Below are 24,614 nucleotides of genomic sequence, written 5' to 3'. Positions count from 1 at the left end.
GCCTTCCGAAGCGGAGCTGAGAACAAATTAAGGTTTTGCATAATAGATTTCAAATTATATAAAAATTCTAATACTTGGAATGGGGAGGAGAAATCAAGCAAACAATAAGAGGGAGCTGTTTTGACCCTGACCAAGTTCACTTAACCCCAAGAGCAAAATAAATGAATTCTGGAGCAGCAGATATGTGCCAACCCACACAGACTGAGACCAAGAGATTTTTGCAAGCACCCTTGTAAAGTTATCCCTAGCTCTGCTGTTTCCCTCACTAGGAAGAGGACGGACACCACATGCATTAGGAGCCCTTGTAGAGGGGTGAGCATTTCGTTCTGATTCCCTGCGTGAGAAGCATCTACAGATCAGTCTCCCATTTATCTCACAGAGGCTCAAAGTGCCTTTGGCTGCCTAAGTCATGTGGTTAATGTTTAGGGTAATGCTTTTCAGATGCATCAATCACAACCAAATCCTAGAGGATGTTTGTTGGCGGCCCTCCCCTCTCAGCAATGCATGGCTTCGCAAGCTCCAGGCGCCGAGGGAAATACTGGAGGCCAATTTCTGTCCATCCTATCAACCTACATAGGGACCCGAGGGGTTCACCAGCACAGATAGAGGACGAAGGTGGGATGTGACCCCCAGATTCCTGCAGCCTCATTCCCAGGGAGAAGCAGGACAGCAGTGCCTGCCCCGCAGAGAATCGGGTCAACTGGGCATGGAAAGCTGCTGCATAACACGCTGACCACCACACATCCTCTTAACAAATGTCTTTGTGTGGAGGATGCAGTCAGGGAAAAGCAGCCCAGTGTGTCACTTTTCCTCTCGCCTCCTGTTTAGGATGAAAAGATGATCAGGCCTGTAAAATGCGATCCACTGCATGACGACTTGTAAAGCAGTAAAATGGAGACACTGAAAGTCATTCGCGCCTCTTTTCATGCCGTTGCACAGTAAAATCCTGCCCACAAACATAAAATGTTTCAGGTTGGGATCTGAAAGATCTCAAAACCATCTGCAGGAAAGCTGGCTCCCTCAGCAGCCACAGCACATGGAAGTGCTGGGGAGTGCAGGCAGCGCAGCTGAGCATCCTTATGGCAGGTGTTGAATTGCACAGGTCTTTCAAATGTGTGCAGCAGGCCATGCATTAGAACGCACCTGATAAACTTCCAAAAGTATCACAGCCTCCAGCCCAGAAGTTCCCACCTGTGCTTCATTGACAAGAGTTCTGACAGCGCTGCAAATGTATCAGCCACTCCTCTGAAGTCAGAGGGAGACTTGTTCCTCAGACATAGCACCCAGACTGTCACGTGAAGAGCATCAGTGCTTTGCTAGAGCAGGGCCAGTGCCCCTCACCATGCCATTCTGGGGCACACAGGCCCTGGGGAGCACAAAGCTGTGTGGAGGCTCATGGCACCCTACAGCTCCTCATATGGAGCGGAGGGCAGCGCTGAGCTCTACTCTCTGTGGCAGCAACAGGACTGGAGGGAACGGCATGGAGCTGTGTCAGCAGAGGGGCAGGTGGGAGTAAGGGAAAGGTTCTTTACCAGAGGGAGGTGGGCACAGCCCTGAGTTGCTGGAGATGAATGAGCATTTAGGCAATGCTCTCAGACGCAGGGTTTGGGTTTTGGGAGGTTTAGTGTGGAGCCAGGGTCTTTCGGGTCCCTTCCAACTCGAGATATCCTGTGATCCCACATGCTGACATGAGGGCATCTGTCCAAGGGAAAGACAGTTGTGAGGTTCCTGAAGTAAGTCTCATCCATACCAATAAATATTAGCAAAGCTCATTTCAGGTCACCAGCTAAAGTCTATTCATGTACATGAGGAAAAAGCAGAATGTGGGATGAGCAACAATTGCCACATGGGCAGTTTGCAGCACCTTGTCCCTGCATCCCCTTGTCCCTATACAGGGTACAGGCTTTAGGATTGTGGGCAGAGCAAGATCCTCAATGCTGAGACATTTCTGCCACTATATTTGGGGCTGCAGTGCTTATTTCTATTTTATCAGTCAATACGACTCCTGTCTACTGGATCCAGCCATAAAAGGTAAGGAATCCCCCACAGGCACGGGTAGCACCACTAAATACTGGTCCCCATAGTGGTAAATTGGGTTTAAAAGTTCGGAGCAGAGCAGAGAGAGAAGAGCCTCTTTCCTGAACCAAGGAAGAATATAAAGCCCCACTTTCTCCCCTATGTGACTTTTGTCATTATCATCTTTTCTGATTCTTACAAAGCAAACCTAATTAGGAAGCTCTCTCATTAGTCTTCCAGAAAAATTAGCACAGCTTATGCTAATTACTTCTGTAAAATTTAATAAACTCGTTGAAATGGGAATAGTCTAATGAGGTTTTATTTATTGAACTAAGATAACTGTAAGGAAAAAGGTTAGGACACTGGGATATCCAGAGTGGTAATAAAACTACAATTTATTCAATTTCTTCACAGAAATTCTATTGCAAACCTTTTAAATTCAAATACAAGTTACTATTTGAATGCTAAATCAATCTAGAATTTAATTTAATAACAGGAAGTGCTCTGTGTTTTCTTCAAGTATGATTACAATACAGCCCTGCTACTGTACTTGTAGAAGGAATTGTGCATTTGTACTGTGACAATAATAACCCCTTTAAAATGAGTTCCTGTTCATCAGAGCTTCATCTGAACACATGTAACCGGATTAGTGATAAAATATACAGGCTATGCTAAGATGATTCAGAAATACACAGGTTTCCAAGAAACTTCCTTGAAATGACTGCTCTATAAGCAGAAGAGATTTTGTTCTCCAGAGAAAACTGAGATCTCTCTACAAGTATGAATTTCTTTAGGTCTCTTTCACTGCCATATCCGCTGATACTATAATAGGGCAAACTATAAAGCAGTCCTACAAAGGATAAAGTCATATCCTGTTTCAAACACAACAACGGATTATTATTTTTTAAATCCTGCATTTTGATTAAATAAAAATGTGTGATTTACTTTTCATATACATCTAGGATTTGAAAAAGAACACAACACATGTAACTTTGAAGTTGACAAAGAGCCTCTTTGCCAAGTTAGCTAAACCACCACAAAGACTGAGCCCTCTCTATCCCGAGTTTCTCCAGCCTCATCAAAGAGAATTAATCAATCCGAAACAGTATTCCAGCATGGAAGAAGAGGATAGCATTTCCATTTAAGTACATATGTCAAAAATCCCATAGATGGATTCTACGTTAAATTCTATGTTAGGTCAGAGTCTGTGGATTGGTAGGATTTGATGCAAGAGTTAGATTAAATCCATAGGCAAGGCTTTATCAGACTGTAAGGCATGTGGGAGTGCTTTAGCCCAAATGGCAAATGAGTTCTGTAAGCTCACAGGCAAATAAAAATAGCTAAATATGGCTTAGCGTATCAATTGACATAATAGTTTAAAATTGTGTGCATGCAGAAGTGACAATGGAGTACAACTAAACACATGTGCTGACTCGTGCAGGCGCTTTAGCGCTTAACGGACTCGTTTTAAGGTAAAAAGGCCCCACATAGCTCGTTTCATCCTTTCCAAACCAAAAGGGGGAAAAAATGAATAGGATAAATGTCACAAGAAGCATCGCTAAAGCCACTAACTGTATAAAGCACGTACTTATTTGGCCTAAATTGTTTGAACTAGCCCCGGCCAAGAAAAGGTTTTAAGTACCCTACTGGGACAGATGCAAAGCGGCGACAATAGAAGCCACACTAATGCAATCCAGGTAACACAATCCTGTTTCAAAAACACAGGGAGGGCTAATTACAGTACTGCTGAGTCAAATTTCTTATACCACTGCAACCCACAGGAACAGGTCAAAATCAAATGTTATTCAAACCACAGTCATATCAACCTTCTGTATCAAAGTCACAATTTAAAACCAAGTGAAGAACTTAAAAGCTTAACCCATTCACAAGCCAAATGTGTTGTAGTACGAGGGGGAGGAAGGCAAGGTTTGGATGATGAGCTTTGAATTGTATTCAACTTGTGTTTTAAATATAGTCTTCAGAATTGGTATCTTTTGCATAAATGTATGTAAATAGTGATAAATTGATCACCGTTACAAAGTTAAATCTGTGTTTTCACGTAACAATTTCCCTCATTTTCTAAGAAGCACATAGCAGACAGCATCTCTGGCTTTCGTAATTTAAAGTGATTTGCAACTAGCAGTTTTGCATACTAGATAGTTAAACAAAATATTTCCGTAAACCTGCCATTAGCATCTTAACATCTCACTTTCCAGTACAATGAAAAATTCATGTGAATTTTGTAGCTTTCATGTCACTCGAAATGCCGCCCTAACACCATGTTTATAGTGTTCAACTCGGCAGCATGCTTATAAAACACATCTCTATACAGATTTCACTGGGTTTTTTCCCCCCCTTTCCCAGTCCTACTTAATGCTCGCAGAAGATGGAAATACGCCTAGTTAAAATAGGTAGATATATCTTCTGAGGCTTAAACATTCTCAGGATTACTGATTACAGCTAATCAAAACACCCGCCATAAGCTTCCAATATATACTATCTTAACAAATTCAAGTAAGAACTATAAATCTGACAGTCTGCAGAAGCACAGTGCCTGGCCAGGCTCTGCTATCCCCATCCCTCCCGCATGGCGCTCCGCACACAAAACGCCTTCACCTTTTCTTTTATAACAAACACCCAGACTGGCACAGAAGGTACTTTGAAGCTAATACAGCAAACATGAGCTCAGACAATAATGCTAGGAGAAGCACACCGCTCTACACTCGCTCCCATATGCACAGACAGCTTCCCTTCAGGGTCCCTGCACGCACAGATTAGTGCAGTGGTATTGCTTTCCCCAGCTGATGACAGACAGATTCAGTACTTCATGGCCATTTAACTCTCATAGAGTAATGCTGCATAATAACCTGGTTATTACACGTGGCTTTGTACGATGAATTTTGACGATTAAAATGTAAAAATCACTATTTGGTACCATTTTGCATAATTTGCAAGCACAGAAACTATCCATGGCTCAGAGCAACTAAAATAGATGCATTGTACAACAGTGATTTAGTTGGTGATGTCAGATTAGCAATATGGATCTGTTTAAAAGCACAATAATTAAGACAGGCAAAAATGAATTAATCAACTGACAATACAGTCAAAATAGTATTCCAACCAAAGAAAATAACAGGGGAAAAATCCCTTAGTTTGCAGATCTATTTTTTTTAACTGTTTTTATGCATAAATAAAAACCTTAAAATGTAGATGGATTGCATCCAACAGAACTACTGTAGCTAAAAGTGATAATGATTCAAACATTTTTCAAATAAAAGTTAAATATTTATAAGCACCCAACCACATTTCATAAATCACAAACTATTATTATTTTATTCCTGAAGCTTCCCTGGCACAGCATGTGAATTGAGCCACAGAAAGTCAGAAAGAAAAATCTCCTCTTTATGCACATGAATCAGTCTGCAAGCACGAAAGCCCTCCAACGAGCAGGTCGCTCCGTTAGCCTCCATATGGCCCTGCCACGGCGATCGCAGTTGCAAAGCACAACTAATTTGGTATCAAAAACAAAATTTCATCCGCATCTACTCCTAATTCTTCCCCATTAGCAAGACAGGGCAGGTGTTTCGTTATAATGAGGAGGGGGAAAAAAAAATAATAAATACAGAAAGAAAATCGAAGGAAACAATAGCAGTCCTTACCTGTCAATTATCACTGGATCTGATGGAGTCTCATTTCTGTTGCCACAGCTTTTCTTGTCACAACAGCGGCTGCAGAGCAAAAGTGAAAGGATTTAGTGCGACCATTACACTGTAAAATCATCATTACGAACACGGCGGGTTCAAATTGCCGGCTAGAGTTACCGCGCCGTCCCTGCCTGCAAATCAGTCAAATACAGTGGGTCACATATGGGTTAATTACTATGTTTAACTTCTTGCACAGCTGGTTAGCAATGGAAAATATAAAAAGAGAGGGGTTTTGCCCCCTTCGCAAATAATAATTCAAGGATCATCCGAAACAGACAGACCTGCCTATTTGTGGTCTCTTTTCCAAAGGATTTAGTAGTTGTCCCATTTATGTGTGCACACAGAACCAGTTTTTTCTTCCCTGAACACAGCTTTTAACGTTTGCTTGGTACTTCCATTACATGGCCACACAGTACTCCTACTTTTACAGAGCTGAAGCCTCCCCCCGACATCCAGAAGTGCAATGAATTTCCTTCTAGGAAATATAATTGTTAAGAGCGGAGCTAAAATGCAAACACCATTGGCTTTTTATAGGGGAGCATGCCTGTTTCCCATTTTTCTGAGCATACTAATGACTGCTTGTGCTAGTGGAGCACCATGGGTCGGGTACAAAGCTGGTGCATGTAGCACCAGCTCCATCTGCCAAAGCCCTGCTCCATCACTGGCAGCAGGCTCGGGTTTTAAGCTAAGGGAGCTTGTTGTTTGCACAGAGATGTTGAGTTGTTGTTTGGGATGAGCCCTTGTCAGAAAGGGGTATGGCAATTGGAGCTTGGCTCATGCAGGAACCCACTGCGTGAAGCCCATGAAACTCCCACAGGGCCGCAGAGGGCAGGGACCCACAGCATGGGGACCCCTGTGGGAATGGCACCAATTAACAGGGCACGGGGCCACTCTCCTGGCTCTCCCTGGCCAGATGCAGGCACACCTTGCCGTTACCAAACTTCTTGGTGAACCTCAGCCACAGCCTTGCAGAGCACCATGCTCAATCCAAGCAGTATCCAGGGACCCGACTGCTCACCCTCCCTGCCAAATGGACTATTTTCCTTTCCCTGGAAGGTGGAAGAACACGGGAGCAGTAAGAAGCCCTCAGAAATGCCATGCTATATAAATAGCCCTGTTGGGAGCATGACAAAGGTTCTCTTGTGCTGCTGAACAATAGAGTGAATAATATACAGTTACCCACCAAGATTAGCAATAAAGCAACTAACCACACTAAAGATAACAAAAAAAAAAAAAAAAAAAAAAAGGAGACCTTTTACAAAAAAGAGCCTGTTTAAACATGGTCTCAAAAAAAGAAAAATAAATTTTTGTTTTCAAAGAGAGGAAAATACATAATTCTTTTCACCGCAGAAAGCTTCAAGGCAACTATTCAGGACCGAAACTTCTCTCAGTTAACACATGTGCGGTATCTTCATTTCGGTGGAAGTTACATTGTTTAGGACTGCCAAAAAAAACTGCTTAATTTTACAGCACAATACCACAATTGATCCACGAAAATAAATGCAAGAGCCTTGGCACCCAGAAAGCATTAAAATTTAGGAAGGAATAAAATATGCTGTAGGTAAATAGTCATGTGGACGTTCGGGGGGCTTTTTTGCCTATAAAAGGACTTGTCATTGGAGTGCAGCGAGAATGTGTGGGGTGAGAAAATTTACCCACAAACAAGGCAATAAAAACTGCTAATCATTTTTAAATGATTAAAATGTAATTAAAAACAGAGTTGGCACAAGTTAAGACAATGCAGTTCTTGTGACTGAAGTGAATCAGGGCTAGTCCTGACATTCTCCCAGCAGACTGCGGGGACAGAAATTGCCACACTCACTCAGGCGAGCAAAGGTTCCCAGGCTCCCCATTGCACTGGGCGGCCCCCAGCATCCCCAGCACCTTCCTGCTTCAGGAATACTCCAGCCCCAAGCAGGAGAGGTGCACATCGGCTGCCAGGGACGGTCCAATACGGATAGCATGGCCATGGGGCTGCTCATGGGGTGGCCCTCTTGCATGGCTCAGGTGTCCCGAGATGATGCCCCCATAGACCTGAGCCATAGCAAGAAATCAAACTTTCATTTGCCTTTTTCTTTTTATTTTTTTTATTCTTCATTTTTTTTCTCCCTCACAAGCAGAATTTGAGGCCTCATCCACTCTCATTTTTCTACGCAGACAATCAGGGTATCACACCAACCCTGAGTTTTAGATCGCTCCTCATGGTAAAAGAAGCATTCAACTTGCTTCGAAAGCTTTGAATTTTAGCATCTACTGAACACATGGGGGAAAAAAAAAAAAGTGCCTAAACATTCAGTGCCTTTCCCTGAAGGAATTCAAGAAGTCCCAGGAGTTTCTCTGAGTCACTGAGAAGCCCTCAGCTCCCTGCGTGCTTGGGAGGTGCAGGGATTAATGCCAAGTGCCAGCTCCTGGCTGGCCCTATGGGGTGTCCCCCCCAGGCAGGACAGGGAGCCAGAGCTCAAGCACAGTGTCTTTAGGAATCAGATAATGTCTGATCTAAAGCAGTTTGAGAGAGGGAAAAATAAAAACGAGGGAAAAAAAAATCTGCAAAAAATGATTTGGCTCGGGGATTGCTCGGTTTGTTTTTAAAGCAAATAGCCCTCAATAGCAGCACAGGCCCTTGCCATGCTGCACCAACATGGGTTTTCCCCATTCCTGCCTCCACCTTCCTCACACCATCCCCATCGTGCCTCTTTGCAGACCTCCATCCCCTGGCCACCACTGCTCCCTGCTTTTGTCACTGCCTTTGTTCTCACCCTTCTCCCAACTGCAGCATCTCTGTCCCCATCATGGGCACATCCATGGCCTCGCCCCTCCATCCTGCACCCCAAAACCCTCCCTCTCCCTAACCCAGCGCAGCAGCCAGGAGCGTCACAGGCCAGAGGAGCCCTGCTTTGTGTATCCATGCACTCAGGCTTTCTGCAGGGACAATGAACAATGAGAAATTACGGGGCGATGGCACGAGGCCAGCACAAACGCGACTTTCTGATCACTTACTGCCAGGCTCTAACAAGTCGTTAGTGAGCCCACATGGGACAGACTGCAGCAGCTCCTGGTGAGGTGGGCTGCAGCTCCCACCCCAGCCAGGCTTAAAGGTGCAAGGGCTCCTCGACAAAACAGCTGTAAGGCTTTATGTCGCAAAGACAAAAACCATATTTTACTCCAACCTCATTCTCAGAAATTGCTGAACCATTTGAGCTGAAACTTTCCAAAGAAAGTCAGCCTCGGGCTGACACCCTGCAAAGGACATTTCAGCCAGAACAGTTTAAGTCTGGCAAAGCTGTAAGCCACTGAAGGTTTCATAATGGAAATTGTTGAGGCAATATTAACTATAGATGTCCCTCCCCACGCTGCCTACAATGCCAATAAATTCCACCGAGGCTCTGAATTCTCCCCAGCTATTAACATTTTCGCCAACAGCATGGATTTTATATTTGACAAAACACAATGAACCTCTTCGAAATAAACAAACAGCCACCTGAAGCCAACCTCAGAGCTGCATCCCTACCGCAGCCAGGACTCTCCTGTACATTTGAATTCTTTGTCTTCTCCTTGCCGTAGTTGGAGCATCCTATAAATACCCAGCTTTGTCACATAAATGCAAAGTTTTATTGTGCAGTTAGCCTTGATAGAAAGCACTGCTGAAAGTTGTTTAGAAATTAAACATCTAAAACAAGCTATTTTAAAATACAGAGCCCTCACTATTTCATGTCTGAAATGAAGAAATTTCATCTTAGGGAGAGCAAGCTGTCTTTCACACCATATGGCTAATGGTAGTGCATAGCAATTAGCTGGACTGATTAATGGGGAACAGACTCTAATTTTATGCTTATAATTGAGGCTGCATTTGCACCCCTGGTGCAAATTCAGCACATCCCAACTTCCACTTACAACAGGCAAGAAATCAAGAGAAACAAAATGGTGTGGAGAGAGATTTTTTTCCCCCCTTTCTAGACCCCTAAAGAGCATCAGATTTGCAATTTAAAAGAGTGTTAGCAGCACAATAGATGACAGATTTGTGCAATAGGGTCAAGCGGCCTGGTAAACAAACAGCACCCTCTTACAAACCTATAGGCAGAAGAGGAAATGGGAAATATCTAATATGAGCTGTAAGATATTTGAATGCATCTCCCCCACCCAGCAGTCACACCATGCCTACACCACATTTGGATTTTTTTGCTGCCTCTCCACCTTACGTTTAGGAACATAAAGCCAGGGCTGGCAGCAAACAAATCTGAGGAGAGGAACAGAGCTCCTGATTGAGCAAATTTTAAGAATGAAAAAAACATAAAGTGCTTTAATAAAGGGAAAAGCTGCTTCAAATAACATAGCACAGCTTTACACATCCCCAGAATGGAAATAATTTTACGTTGGTTAGACGATTTTGACAAAGCTGTACATTTTTAACACAGATCTGGTTAAAACTCAGCTCGCTATCTGAAGTTTTCAATGTACTTATTAATCTTCATGTTTCTAAAGTATTTATAAGAAAGTAATGGATTAGAGAGGGAATTTTTAGGGTTGCACAAGGGCTCGGTGAACGTCCCAGAGCTGGCTGAGGGCACTGCATGGCATGGGTCTGGAACAAAGGCTGGCTGCAGAGAGTGATGCTGCAGGCTGAGAGTGTGTGCTCAGCCCCTCCTGAGGTCTGGATGCTAACCTAGATACCCAGATTATTTCCACCTCCAAACCTTTCAGTCTAGGAACCAACAGGGCACACTACGTGAAGCTACCAGCACATTCAGGCTCTGACACTGCAGGCACTTCAGCATGTGCTTCATTTTACTCACTGTTCCACTGGGCTGCTTCCACAAGAAAAGCAAAGCATGCACTTCAGTCTTATCGGGTCAGGGGCCCCCTTTAATATTTCCACGAATTGTTCCTAGCTAGGTATCTAGTGCAAAAGTGGTGCTAATTGGGCCAATGAGTTTTAGTGCAATTACAGGTTGTCAGTGTGGCTGGGCTTGCACTGGGAAAGGTAGGACTGGTCAGGAGTCCTCAGCAAAGCCAAGCCACAGCTCCCAGCAGCAGCAGCTTGGAACCTCTCAAAGACCTGAGGCTGGAATGGGTTATCTTTGGCTTCCCAAAGCCAAACCTGCTGAACAAAGTAGCCTAGAAAAATAGGATATGGAAACAAAAGTCCCCCAAATCCTGCAAGCTGGTTCCATCCAGCGAGCAATGCAAGGAGAGTAGCATCCCAGGACTCTGCCCTCGAGCTGGGTTTTATCAGACAGAAGCCGTTAGGAAGCACAAAACACACAGACTCCAAAGAATAAAGGGAAAAAACATCAACCAGCAGAGAAGTTTCCATCTGAATACTTTGTCTAAGATTCTCCCCCACCAGGAAACCCTCATCCAAGTTTATTCTCTTAGAAGTGGGTACCAGCTTTTCCCCTCAAGTTACTCCTTTTTAGTAAATGTGTTTTGTAAAAGTTACAATGCATGCAATGGCATTTTTACAGTCTTAAAACAACTGATTGTAACAATGAGCTTATGCAAGAATGCCTCGTCTTCCACCAGGGAATTATTTTCTGCCATCGAATAACATGTAACAAATGAGTTTTTCAGACATGCAAAAACACCCACTAACTTTAATGAGACTGCAAGGTCAACTTCTCCTGGGTGCCTGAGAGCTATGGGAAAAGATGCTGTGAGGGAGCAGAGCGGGTTTCACCTAACGCTGCCAGCAGAAGGGAGAAGGAAATAGCTGAAGAAGAATTCATCTCTCTGTCCCAGATTTAAGTGCCAGCCCCAGGCAGGCACCTCTGGGGGAGGAGAGCATGGGGAGGGTCAGATCTGTGTGTTGGAGAACAGCAACAAACAGCAGCCAGTGGGGCGGCAGAGCGTGACCTGCTAGGCCCAGGCAGGCAGGAGAAGCCCTGGCCGCCTGTTAGGCCACCAACTAACACCAGAACAACCACTCTGTCATGCTGCTGGGAAAGCAGACTTCGTCATTTGCTTGGGAATTGGGGGCAGAGAAAACTACAATTCTATAATTAACCATTAATTTTGGTGAGCCCACTTTTGTAGGCTACGGGGTCTAAATGCAACCCAGTAGCGTGGTTAAGGAGAATTCTTTATCAATTGAAAACTGCTCCGGTGACAGAGACCTTGCTGCTAATTACATACGCCAGACTATGTTATTTTGGGATTATTTAATGCAAAAAAGATAAATTTAAGTCCTAAAATAGCCACAGGTTCAACCTAGATTTTGAGAGACAGATTCATTTTCTCATCACTAATTAGGGGGAAGCAGGGTATCTCTTACCTGCACATTATTTCATGCGTGAGCAGAACTCGGCACATTTCGGGGTTCTTGTCTTGGCCTTCATATACTATCGCCTAGAAAGAAAACACATTTTTAGCCATGCGTCACTCTGAGTTGGGAGAAAAGAAAAAACAGCACTGTGGCTGCCGAGTGCACAGGGCAAACAGCGGGCGAACCTGACCGAGGTCTGTGTTTGGGAACAACTGAGCTGGGAACTGCTAAATTCCCTCCTCTCTGCTGCACATCCCTCAAGCTGTGTGTAGGATGGGTTTTTTTAGTAGTCAAGACAACCACAATTTTCTTTTCAATTCAGAATAAAATATAAACCTAATAGCATTAAAAGAAAGGAAGAAAAAAAAAAAAAAGAAACAACAGCAAGGCTTGGCATACTTTGGGCTCTATTCATTAAAAAAAAAAAAAAAAAGAAAGAAAGAAAAAAAGAGAGAGAGAAAGAGAGACAGAGCAAGAGCTCATGCATTTTTAATTCCGAAAGCTGCACACTGCGCAACCCGGGCATTTTGCTGGTAGCTCCTGGAAGCACTCGGGCCTGATCCTGCGCCTTGCGATGGCGAGCAGCTCCAGAGTTACAAGGATATAAATAAGCGAGAGGCAGGCCCTGTGAGAGGGCACCAAAACAAATAGGGATGGATAACCAGCCTGAGAAACTGACTCTGAGACAGCACGGGGAGAATCCTTCAAGTTAAAGCTGTGGAAGGACAGCGTATGCACCCAGCAAGAAGGGTTGATTTCTGCAGCCCTCCCAGAAGCAGGACACAGAGCAACGGTGAGGGATCAGCCTTACACACATCCCGGGTTACTGCTCACACCAGAGAGCTCCCATCGGATTGGGACAGGGTTTTTGCTTTCTGCCCACCCACACAGCCCCGGTTTCTCTCTGCTGGCTCACCCAACAAAATGCAGACAGCTGAACACCTTCCCTGGGCTGTCCCCGGCAGCAAAACAAGATAGAAAAGAAACTGCCTTTACAACGGCAAATTTTGAGAGCATAGAGGTTCCTAACTCTTTCCGGCTGCCAGCCTGGAGCTGGGATCTGTGGCAGAGCCTGGGGAGGGACGAGGCTGCAAGCAGCAGCAGCTCTGCCTCGCACTGCAGTGGGACCCCAACAGCCTCCCAGATACAGGCGCAGGAGGGGGAAAGTGGGAAACAAACCCTGCAGATAAAATTACATCTGATATGGGTGTCTATAAAACTAACAGTAAATTAGTAACTAAAAAGATATTTTTCTAATTGTATTATGCGGAAGAAATACATTTTACAGAGTGGGTCGATATTGAGATGGAAGCATGGAAAATATTAATGAGAAAAAATAAAGTATCCTGATATATGATGAAGTGGGACCATGTGCTGCTTCTGCAGTCCTTGCAAATATAATCTGCTAAAGGTAAGAGGTGCTGCACCTACAGTGGAGGCATGGCTCTTGGGACATGCAAATCTGCAGAAGCATGAGCTGATTTTTAACACCATTTTAATAGTAAGAGAGAATATGAATTTCATGCATTATAAAATTATTTAGTAATTCCATAAATAACATCACGAACACCCCTGTTATATTCACTAGTTGTAACTGTTTCACTTCAGTTTAACTACAAATATTCCCCAAAACTGAGAGCTTCCCTGCCCTGTGTCCCAGCAGAAAGAGACACGCTGTGAACCCAGCACTTCCACTAAGGAGACACAGCAGTGGGTGTCGGGGACACGTCGAACCCTTGCAACACCGCCACCAGGAAGGGCCAGGCTGGGTCACTTCGGGAGGTGCTCTCCCATCCATACCCGAGAGCTACTGCTGGAAGGTGTCTGTACCAACAGACATCAGGATGTGCGACTGTTTCAGAAATTCCTCATTTCTGTGCATTAAATCGCAAGATGGGATAAAGCTTCTAGCCCAAACCGGGGAACCAAAGGACCACAGCTGATGGGATCACAGCAGGGACATCACAAAGACTCCAGAAAACCCAGCATCCAAATCCATTCAACCAAGACAGGGGAAGCTGAGCACCCTTCTTGGACCTAATCAAAAAATAATCAAAGAATAATCTGCTCTGGATTCCCATTCACCATGGCACAGCACAACACGGCGTCCAAGAGAGGACTGCAGAACTCAACTCATGCTTCTTAGGCTTTCAAACCCTAAAACAAAATTACCCAGTCTATGTTGCCACTGAAGTGGAGGGAGCATTAGGAATGACCGAGCAGAACACAAATCCTACTTTCTTTTTCCCCCTCCTCTCTCCTTTCCTCTTCTCTTCCTGCTGCTATGCTTACTTAACCTCCAGGTACCCGCTTAAATAACTCAACTAAATAGCAATAATGAACGGGCAGAGTCAACACTGTGGTACATAATCACCTTGTCTGTTGTGTTTAACATCAGTGATCCCTTCTTTGCGTGCATGACATTCTTCTGCCTTCGTCTGCGTTAAGGATTTGCTTTTCACTTTGTTTGCATTTGACTACTAATATTGCACCCATGCACACTGTGGTTTCTCACCGTTAAGTGCGGGTCCTTCTGTATATCCTATTCCTCCAGGAATTTCTAGGAAATTTGAGGAAGCAAAAGGAACAGCCGAGCTCATTTCTCACCGCCAACTCCTATTCCTATTCCCAATTTACTTGCAAACGAGTGTGCAAAGCACTGACTGTCCACCTCCATGAACAGCTGCCTGGGAGCATTATAGATCCTTTACCATCTTTCAGACAGCACTGATCTAAAACACCAATTTGACAATTAGTTGCAAAAAGAAAACAGGAACTGCTGAAGTTTCACATCTTTATAGCGACCAGAAGTATATTTACAGGAGGGGTCTGCAATGTTACCATTGTGAAAATATTTAAGATTGGAAAAGATACTCTTTTCACAAAACTATCCAAACATTTCTAATAATTGAAGCTGGGGCTTCGGCACAGAGCGACAGAGTTAGGAGCCCACATCACCCAAACACCGCCACAACTTTGTCAAATAGGGATCACATTAATGAGAGATAAAGTGAAAGTTAGAACGGATAAACTTAGACCACAGCAGGGCTAAAAATAAGCCTGCAAATACACATCGGAGTTGCACAACAAAACATCAGCAAAGGAAATGAAAATTATAGACGTTGTTCTTCTTTTTTATTTACTCCTGTAGCTTTGACTTCAATGCACCTCATCTTTCAAAACAGGTCTTCTCCTCCCAAAGATCTTAAATATTTCCCCACAAAACTCAGCTTACGTTTGTAAACCGTTTCTCAATGAAGTGCCCTTTCTGTCCGAAGTCCCAATGAGTAACGACTGCCCGTGCACAAACCCATCTCGAAATCAGGCCCTGAAAAACCAATGTCAAACTACGAAGCTCCCTTTCTTCTATGTACATAAAGCCGCATAAAAAGTTAAATCAAACACAATTCACCACTTGCCAGCACATACAAATGAGTGCACTGAGCACATCCCGTTCATTCCTAGCCTACAAGTGCATCCAGCAATTCGGAAAACTTTTTAGTGAGAGTTCATTAAAAAAAAAAAAAAAAGATAAAGTAAAAGGGAGGGGAACAATATAAAACCAAGGCTACCGTTCTGATTGAGGCCGCTTTTTCATGAGTAAAAGATGGCACAATAGAGCAGTAAAAGAGTTGATGGAGAAGGTGGAAAAAGATCCACGCAGATTTTGTCCTCAGCGCTTCCTGACTGAATCCAGACTGACGCTGGTACAGCTGAGGGCTGAACAGCCGCGCAGCGCCAGGCGGGCAGTGCTGCTTTGAGCGGGGTGAGAAAGTCCTGAAGGACTGAGATCATGGCCATGATACTCCTCGGTGGTGCCACAGCCCTGATTTTTAAGAGCCAGAGAATGAGAGAAATCAGCAGTGTGCGTTTGAGCCCACTCGCTTTCAAATCCCTCCTCTGTTCCTCAATGCAAACTCTATCTTTTATTGAAATAAAGGAGAAAGCTCATTAGAACGAGGCTCTTTTCAAAAAAACAGAACCCAAACGATCCGCAGTGACGTACGCACACATACACACACAGAGAAAATAAAATCCTGGCCCCACCGAATTCAATAGGGGTTCTGCAATTGACTTCAGATGGGGCAGCACAGATTAGCTCCTATCCGCTATATGGCCACGCGGAAAGCGCTGTGAATTCAGCGCATTGCATCTATTTGGCTCCCAGTGCTTAACCCCTAATTACCCGAGTGCTCCCTGCTCACCCAGGCAGGATTTCTGCTCACCCGCCACAGACAGCAGCGCAGCGCTGGGTCCCCAGGAGAGGACATTCAGCTCTCGCTGTGTCTCAGTGCACAATTCAGTGGCATCTCATTATTTTATCCCCCCGCCTTTGATACGCAGCCCGCTTATTGACGTATTCGCACAAATTAAATAAATTTATCTCTCCTAATATGTTCATTTTTAATGGTTTTCAAACATTCACATGGAAACAGCTCTAGCGTAAATATCCCAGAACAAATGGCTGTATATTATACAGGAGGGAGCAGTTGGGCTGCCAGACTGGGAATGCACCAGGCCATCTGGCTCAGGCAGTCTCTCCAAAATCCTCAGCTTTGTTTTCACCCTCAGACTCCAAACAACACATTTTCCACTGTGATGAGTTTACATTTTCCCAAACACAGGTCCTGATCATGCATGCAAATTCCAAACTTCTCCGCTCCTCGTCGTACAAGAAAATTAAAATCACCTGCACTTCTGACATCTCACCAAAGGAACAAGAAAGCTGCTAAAATCTGGCGCAGTGTAAACTTTCCCCATCACAGGGGTTAGGTTTTGTTTTATGTTTGTGTGAAATTTCTCCGAGTCTGCGGAGGCTCCTCCGAACTTATTGATAACATTTTTTTTCCCATGCACATCGCTGCCAGCAAAGGGCTGTGCCGTGTGCTGTGTGCAGAGCACAGCTCCTCAACCCTCTGCGCACAGCAGAGAGCATCACAGGCATCAACACAGAACCTGCTCGCATCCAGAGTTACAGCTCTGAGAAAAGGCAAAGCGCAACCAGAGCTCAAGTCAGAAGGAAGGGTTTACCCAAAAACAGACAGCAGCTATCTTGCAAAACTTATGCTTTCTGAGATGCCTGAGCTGTAGTATCCTCCAATATATCTTATGAATGAGAATGGCTGAAGGAAAAATGCTTGGGTAAGAAGTATTCCAGATTTATTTCCTCCATCCTTCCTCATCGTGAAATATCTCAACTTTATGAAAACGCGGCTGACAAAGCCTCTCCTCTCTAAATACATTAAAATCCTCAGACTTGCCTAAAAACTCCAGCTTTATTTCAGCAGACATATTTCACATTTTGCAGGCAATTTCAAAACACAGCATCGTAGTGCCAGACCGACTGCACCGGGAGCTGCTGCCCTACGCAACGCGACAGCTATAAAGTTTGGGATCCTACAGGGTTTTGAGCGCATTAGGAATGTGATCCTGACATAAAATGAGGTGCCAAGATAACATGAAAGAAAATGTAATTAAGACAGCACTGACACTGAAAAGAACTTCCCCACAACGCTAATGATTTGTACGCAGCGTTTACAATTCTAACATGACGGAGATGCAGCGAGACCCCTCACATCCCACTCTGCGCTCCTCCAGGGCCACCACCAAAGGCCACTTACAGCACAGTGTTCAGCACATTCTGAACCCGGCCCGGCCTGAGCTTCCCGTTCCAAAGTCCCCCAAGGACCACCACAAGAGTTCGTGCTTGGAGGGAGCGCACACAGCTGAGATCTGCGCCCTGCGTCTGCCCTGGGATGGAGTCAGTGACATGTGTGCTTCCTTTGGCCGCACCACCAGCACCCAGCGCTGCTCCCCCAGCACATCGCCGCCCACAGACACGGAACATAGAACACACAGCCAGCCCCTGTCAGCCACAGCACAGATCCTGGGCTGGGCCCTCAGCTGGACCGTACAAACAGCAACAAAGCCTTAGTAGCCCTGATCAAGAACTCCGTGGAAGCAGGAATACCTACTATTACACACAGCAAGCAGTGCAGCCCTGCCTGGCTTTGTGGTGTATGCTGCTAATGGGACATTTAGGTTAAATCTAGGAGTAGCGACCCGATGTAAAGAAATCAAGGTCTGATTCGCAAAATGGATTTTATTTTATCTTACTTAACTTAATAACCCACAGCTGCGTAAAACCTCGCAATTCATAATCGTGAGACAAAGAGAACAGATTTAAATCTGCTTTGGCCATATCTTAAAACATATATCTATTTAATATAAAGATCCTTCCCCGTACGACCTGGGGAACTGAACTCATTCAAGCTTTGCTTCTGTGGGATTTTTAATTTGCCACCAGAAACCTCAGAGTCGCTGTAATTTCGGTCTGGGAATTCACAATTATTGAGTGTGTGAACGTGTGCGTGTGAGCAGGGGAAGCTCCGTGCCAGCGGAAACGTGAATGCTCCTGCAACAGTTTCATTTAAAAGTAATCATTTCATTATCCAATTTGTTCTGAGCGTCATGCATTAAAATACTACACCTTCAAGTAGGCTGACAATATATATTTAACTTTCATTAAAAATTAAAGAATTTTCAGACAGTCTTTGCAATATTTAATTACAGTTTGATGATTTGAAAGTTACTTGAGAATGTTCTATATAATTCACTGTCGTAAAATATAAATGATACATTCAACATTTGGGTGAGCCCTGTCATGTGTTGTACTTCACTGCCTAATAAGCATTCAGCAACTGAAGCAATCACAACTCTGACATGATTTCACTTAGGAAGGAAGGAAGAAAAAGGAAAAAAAAGAAAGAAAGAAAGAAAGGGGGAAAAAAAAAGAAAAAAAAAGAAGAAAAAAGAAAAAGAAAGAAAGAAAAAAAACAAAAGAAAAAAAGAAGTGGGGGGGATTTCAGACCCTGGTTCCTGAAAACGCACAGATGAGCACTGCCACAGCTTTGACGTGCCAATGCCTTATTTCTCATAAGCAATTACAATCACACCTAGAGAACTTAATGAAACTAATACCCAAGCAAACGTGATTGTTTAAAATATCCCTTCTCTCTCTGCTTTCTTATCCAAGTTCGGAGCTTTTGTTCCCAAACCTCCACTTCCCCACTCCATTGCATTTTCCCCCCAAATCTGCCATTTCTCCTAACTTTGTTTCTGTACGGCTTCCTGAAATCAGAAAGATTTTTTTTTTCCATGTGAACGTGCTTTAAAGCTACACGGTATGTTTTACAAATAAACTGTATCTCGGGGTTTCTTTTCCCCTTTCTTTCCAAGACCCTCTGATGACTCGATAATAATGAGAGACCAAGAGGTCAAACAGCGCCTTAGGATGAACTCTTCATATGCAAGATGCCTTTGTTAAGAAAATTATTTTGAATCCATTGCTCTACATGAGTTCAGGGATCTGTTTTCAACAGGATTATGAACAGAGGCTTTCACATTTCCGTACGGATAGGAAAGCTATTTAAAGATAATATTTATTGATGGGTGCTCTCCTATGCTCTGCACTGAAACACGAAGTTCTGAAAGGACTAAAAAGAGTTCACCCATCTGAAAGATTCTGTTAGTTATGACACAAACTAACCCATTTGTGCCTGAAAATCAAGGAACGGCAGCAAACGCTTCCCAAGGTTTGTTATGAATAAGGGTATGTTGCTGTTGTTTTAATTCCTACAGGGCTCTGTTTGGAAGCGTATGGTTTAACAGAGTTCAGATGCACAGGGGATTGTCGAGTAGAATTCTTCTAAGTTCTCTTTTTTTTTTTTTTCCTCTCTCTATTGAAAGGCAGTCTTCAATAGCAGGAAAAGATGTTTTGGGACCATCAAAGAGAGTTTTCTAAAACAAACTCAGCCCTTGGAGCTTTATGTTTTGCTGTAGAAAAAGAAACCCAGGCAGAAGCCAAGAGTTTTTTTTTTTCCCCTAAAGACAACTGAGTTTGAGCATACAGGGACTGACTTTTCCTACCGGTGCAGGAAAAAAAAAAAAAAAAATCAACAAGAACCAGAATGATTTTCTTTTCTTAAATGAAATAAAATCTAAGAAGTATTTTTACAAGTAAAGCAGATTCAGGGGAAAAAAGACATCTAAAGGAGGAGAGAAAAAAAAAAAAGGTTTAAAAACGTGCCCACTATTTAGAAGAAATGTCTTTACAAGAGCAAAAGCTTCTGACAGGAGCAGAAGAGAAACTGGAGGAACAGTTTCTAAAACAGAGAATCGATTTGTTCAGACGATCCCTTCGCACAAACCCACTCTGCACCCAGAGAAGTATTTTTTGCAGGTACGCGCGCACGTTTCTGCTCTGTTTGGAAAGCTAAAGAGCAAGCCCACAATTAGGGTTAATCCATTTACAAGCTCTGCTGCCCTACAGCCCTCCCCGGAGCCGAGCACGGCGCTCGCCGCTCCCCGCGCAGCATTTCGGGGGGCTTTTCCCATCCGCCATGCAAATTCGCCACGATTTACTCTCGCTCCTCCTCGAAACCAACGACCCGGCGGTCGCGCAAATAAAGAAAGGACAAATAGAAGCCTCAGCGCCTGCCCGGCGGCTGCGCTCGCAGCGTTTGGTGGGCTGGAGGGGAGGCGGGAGGTTAAATCCTACAATTAAGCGGCTCAATAGCCCCCGGGTCGGGCTGGTTGGAAGTCGCCAAGATTTTTCCGGAGCGCTCCGGGCCGCCTCCCGAGGGCTCCTCGCAGCCCCGACGCTGGGGTCGGACCCCGCAGCGCGGCCCTACGGCTCCCCCGGGTGCGGAGCGGGGAACGCGGTCGTTCCCTTCCCCCCACGGCCGAGCCGCTCACGCTGCGAACCGGAGCCGGGTTTCGCTGCCCCGCCGCGCCCCGACGGCCGCTCCCCCACCCCCCCAGCACACACACACACGCACACCCCTTTTCCGCGGCCGCTCCCCGCAGCACCCACCTGCTTGGTCATGGAGTCGATGAGGCGAACGTAGAAATCCTGTTCCGTCCTGATCCCTGAAAAGAGGCAGAGCAGTGAGGAGCGGCGGGGCCGGCGGCCGGGGCTCGGACCCGACGGGGCTCTCTCGGCCGGAGCTGCCCGCCCCAATCGGGCTGTGCCCGGGGCACCGAGCGCGGAGATGCGCGGAGCGGAGGGGATGGGAGCAGCGGCTCCTCGGGCCCCGGGGGGTCTTCCAGCCGAGGAGCGGCCGGAGGGCAGCCGGTGGTGGTGGCAGTGGGGGGCGGTGGAGGTGACACCGGGGGCTCCCAGCCCTTACCATTGCTGTAGAGCAGTTGTAGGCGGTAGTGGATCCCGTTGTTGGTCTTTTCGCTGTTAGCTTCCTGAATCCAAAGACGCGGGGAGGAGAGAAGGAAAGAAAGAAAAAAAAAATACGTGTAAGGTATGAAGCTTCTCCATCACTCGGCCGGACGAGGCGGCTCGCAGCCCCCAGGCAAAGGAGGGAGACCAGAGGGCCCCCCCATCCCTGGCAAAATGCCCGCAGACGGAGGGGGCTCCCGGGCAGAGCCGGTGCCGCGGCTTCGGGGGAAACGGAGCAGGGAGGGCCCCAGAGCGGAGTTCGGGGCACCGCGCTGATACTCACCTTCTCCTTCTCCACGAAGCCCACGAAGGCGGTGCGCTCGATCTCCACGGGCTGCCCCTGCCGGTCATACAGAGCCAGGACGAAGTGGAAAAAGTTGGACTTCCTCAGGTTGGAAGGAGGCTGCTTCTCGAAGTGAGCCCGGGCCAGACCCACTCCGCTGGGACCACAAAGACGCGGGTTAGCGGCAGCCCGGACGGCGCGGCCTCCCCAGGCTCTGTCCCTGTCCCACACCGGGGCCACACGGGACCCCTTTGGGCTCCCCGGGCATCGAGCATCCTCTCCCCGAACCGCCCCGCGGCTCTTCCTCTTTGGTGGGGGAAAAGGCGCTGCCTCTCCCCGCGGAGAGCCGGGACCCGACCCGACCTCACCGCGCCCCGCAGCACCCCCCAACCCCCCCAGGACCCCCGAAGCGGCACCCACCGGCCCTCTCCAAGGGCAGCGCCCTCCCGCAGGCAGCCCTGCATGGCGGGCAGCGCTCAGCCCAGCCGGCGCGCTGCCCCGCGGAGCGCCATGCTCTGCCACTTCTCAAAGTCGGCTCGAAGCTGTCACCGGAGCGCCCCGCGTGTGCCTTATCTTTCAGTTTCAGTCCTGCGAGCCCCTTCCTCCCCTCGGAGGAGCGCCGGGTAAACACCGCGAGGGCGGCCCGGGAGACAACGGGAAACATTTCAGGGTTGTCCCTGCAGAACTTTCCCTTCCTTAGAGAGCTTCGAATGGAGGGGGGGGGAGGGCAAGGGGGGATGAGAGGTGCGGGGAGAGGTGGGAGACAGCGGGAGATGTCAACACGGAACTCGTGAGCCGCTGCCGGCTGCAGGGCTCGGGATAAACGGAGCCGGCAGCTGATTTTTCTTTCCCCGGGGAAGAGGATGGGGAGAAGGAGGAATGAGAGGGACAGCGGAGCCGGGTGCAGCCCCATCACCTCCACCTCCCAGGTGCAGGGATTCCTTCTGGGGAAATGTAAGATAAGCGGCAGTGGTTTTACAAGGAGGCTTCAAATTAAATTTCTCCATCGGAAAGCTCTGCACAGTCCCCGCTTATCGGGGCGGGAGGAGAGGAGCTGCTGATCCTGGCGGGGATAAGGAAGAGAAGTAAAGAAATATATTTTGGAGAATCCGTGCACAACTCGCAGCTTATCGGAGGAGGGAAGCGTCGATGGGAGATCTTAAGGCTAAAACAGCACCAACATAGTTTTGAAAACTCCTTCCTCCGCGCGAACACGAGACTAAACCCAATCTATTCCCACCTAGCAGAGCTCGCCGCTTCCTTTATTGTTCCTACGATGATTTTTTAATCAAAACTCCTTCCTACGGGACGAAGGGGGAATCAATATTTAACTGGCGACAGCTACGCGAAACTCACTGCTGGCAGCAGAGCTCCGGGGCGGCTTTGGGGCGGTGCGGAGCTGCCTACCTCTGCGCGGCCGTGCTGGCGTCCAGGACGCCCGCTCCCTGCATCCACGTCCGCACCGCGTTCATCCCCGCGCCGAGGGGCTCCTCCTTCATGCTGCTCCCGCTCCGCTGGATGCTTTCCTGGATCCCAAACATGAATCAGAAACAACAGCGCAAAATCTTCCTTCTTTACGCAAAAAAAAAAAAAAAAAAAAAAAGTGATGAAATCGCTGTTAAATGTTCTTTTTGTGTGTGTGTGTGTTTTCTTTTTTCTCTCTCTCGCTGGAATCAAAGCAAGGCAGAGAAAGCAAACACAGGCACGGACATTAAAAAAATAAAAATAAAATAATAATAATTAAAAAAAAAAATCCAGAGGCGATCGGAGCGCGGCTGGGCGCTGCGTGTGCAGTTTGTTTGGGTGCGCGGAGGGGCTGCGGGGCGCCGGGGGCTGCCGGCAACGCTCGCAGAGCCGGAGGAGAACTCGGAGTCCCTTTTGTATGAAGACACCCCTCGGATGGCAGCAGGCAAGAGGAAAAAAAAAAAAAAAAAAAAATCTCGGATGGCAGTTTAAGAAACAATAGGACGAACGGGAGCTGCGGCGGGCTCCGCTACATCAAGTGTCATTTTCCAGTGACAAGAGAGGCAAGTTTCCCCCCCCTCTTTTTTCCCCTCTCTCTTTTCTTTCTTTTCTCCCTCTTTCTTTTCTTCTCTCCCAGCCGAAGCGCTCTCTCCTCCCTCTTTCAGCCGAGCAGGAAGCGAGTTGCCGGAGCCGGGCGCACGCCGGGAAGGGAGCGGGAAGGACGGACGGACGGACGGACCGAGGGAGACCCCGGGGCTCCCGGTGCCCGCGCCCCCTCCCTCTCCCGCAGCGCCGGGCGGACTCGCCGTCTCTCCCTATGGGAGCCACTTTGACTGTCCCCGCCGCCGAACACGAGCCCCGCAGCCCCGGCGGGCGGGGGGCGGGGCATCGGAAGCTCCGCCCCCCTCATTTGCATCGCGTCACCTCTTCCCCCTCCCTCACTCCGCCGCCCCTCCGCCAATAGCGGCTCGCGCGACGCGGCCGCGGGGGCGAACCCACGCCCCCTCATTAGCATACCCCGCCCAGGAGCTCCGGCCGGCCCGGGGGAAAGTTGCCCCGACCCCCCCGGGCTTCATTGATCCCAACGCGATCGCGCCTTTGTTCATCAAGGCGGCGGCCGCCCGCCGGGATCACCTCGGCCGCCCGTCGAGGGCCCGAAGCGGAAAGATCCCCCCGGCGGCCGGCTGTGTCCGCTGCCCCGCAGCCACTTCCTTCCCCTCCGGACCCCGGACGGGCGGAGCGGCTCAGCCCGGGACCACCGCAAACCCCAAACCTCCACCGCATCCCCCGCGTTCCGCCCCGTTCCGGCCAGCGCTGGGTGCTGCGCGAGAGAAGCGCACCGCTTCCGACCGGGACGGGACAGCGGAGAAACTCCGCCGCTGGCTTCGATCCCCCGGGGGAAAGAATACCAACAATAATATTCGCAGTCCCTGCCCTCTTTGGGAAAGCGCTGGGGCGGCCGCTCCGTGCCCGCCCCGACCTCCCCCCTGCAGCCCCTCCGCTGCCGGACAGCGGGCGGGGCCGCCCCCCGGGGGCTGTTACGGCACCGGGCGGTGCCTGCAGGTGATGGCGCCCCAACCACAGCCCCTGCGGTGTTGGCACGCGGCATAACCCACACGAGGGGCAGCCTGGCGGGGCTCCCCACCTTCTGCAGGG

At 47.4% G+C, this 24,614-nt stretch overlaps 1 protein-coding gene across 9 annotated transcripts in view; it reads right to left on the bottom strand.

Annotated features, from left to right (window-relative positions):
* Positions 1–23,877, bottom strand: part of EBF1 (EBF transcription factor 1) — a 260,212-nt gene extending 236,335 nt beyond the window's left edge. For 3 of the 9 annotated variants that reach the window (XM_085236314.1, XM_085236315.1, XM_085236316.1), the window contains exons 1-6: positions 22,902–23,877; positions 21,495–21,651; positions 21,171–21,234; positions 20,855–20,910; positions 11,989–12,062; positions 5,676–5,744 (exon numbers count right to left, since the gene is read on the bottom strand). In XM_085236314.1, the coding sequence (XP_085092440.1) occupies positions 5,676–5,744; positions 11,989–12,062; positions 20,855–20,910; positions 21,171–21,234; positions 21,495–21,651; positions 22,902–23,035 (554 nt within the window). In that variant the 5' untranslated portion in view covers positions 23,036–23,877. Of the gene's footprint in view, positions 1–5,675; positions 5,745–11,988; positions 12,063–20,854; positions 20,911–21,170; positions 21,235–21,494; positions 21,652–21,914; positions 22,100–22,901 lie in introns of those variants that run through there. The other 6 variants (XM_085236313.1, XM_085236319.1, XM_085236320.1 and 3 more) reach the window with 3 other exon arrangements.
* Positions 23,878–24,614: the final 737 nt, after the last annotated feature.

Source organism: Meleagris gallopavo, chromosome 15 (assembly GCF_905368555.1).
Source record: "Meleagris gallopavo chromosome 15, MGAL_WU_HG_1.1, whole genome shotgun sequence".
NCBI classification, from domain to species: Eukaryota; Metazoa; Chordata; class Aves; order Galliformes; family Phasianidae; genus Meleagris; species Meleagris gallopavo.
This window is presented reverse-complemented; position numbering and strand designations above follow the sequence as displayed.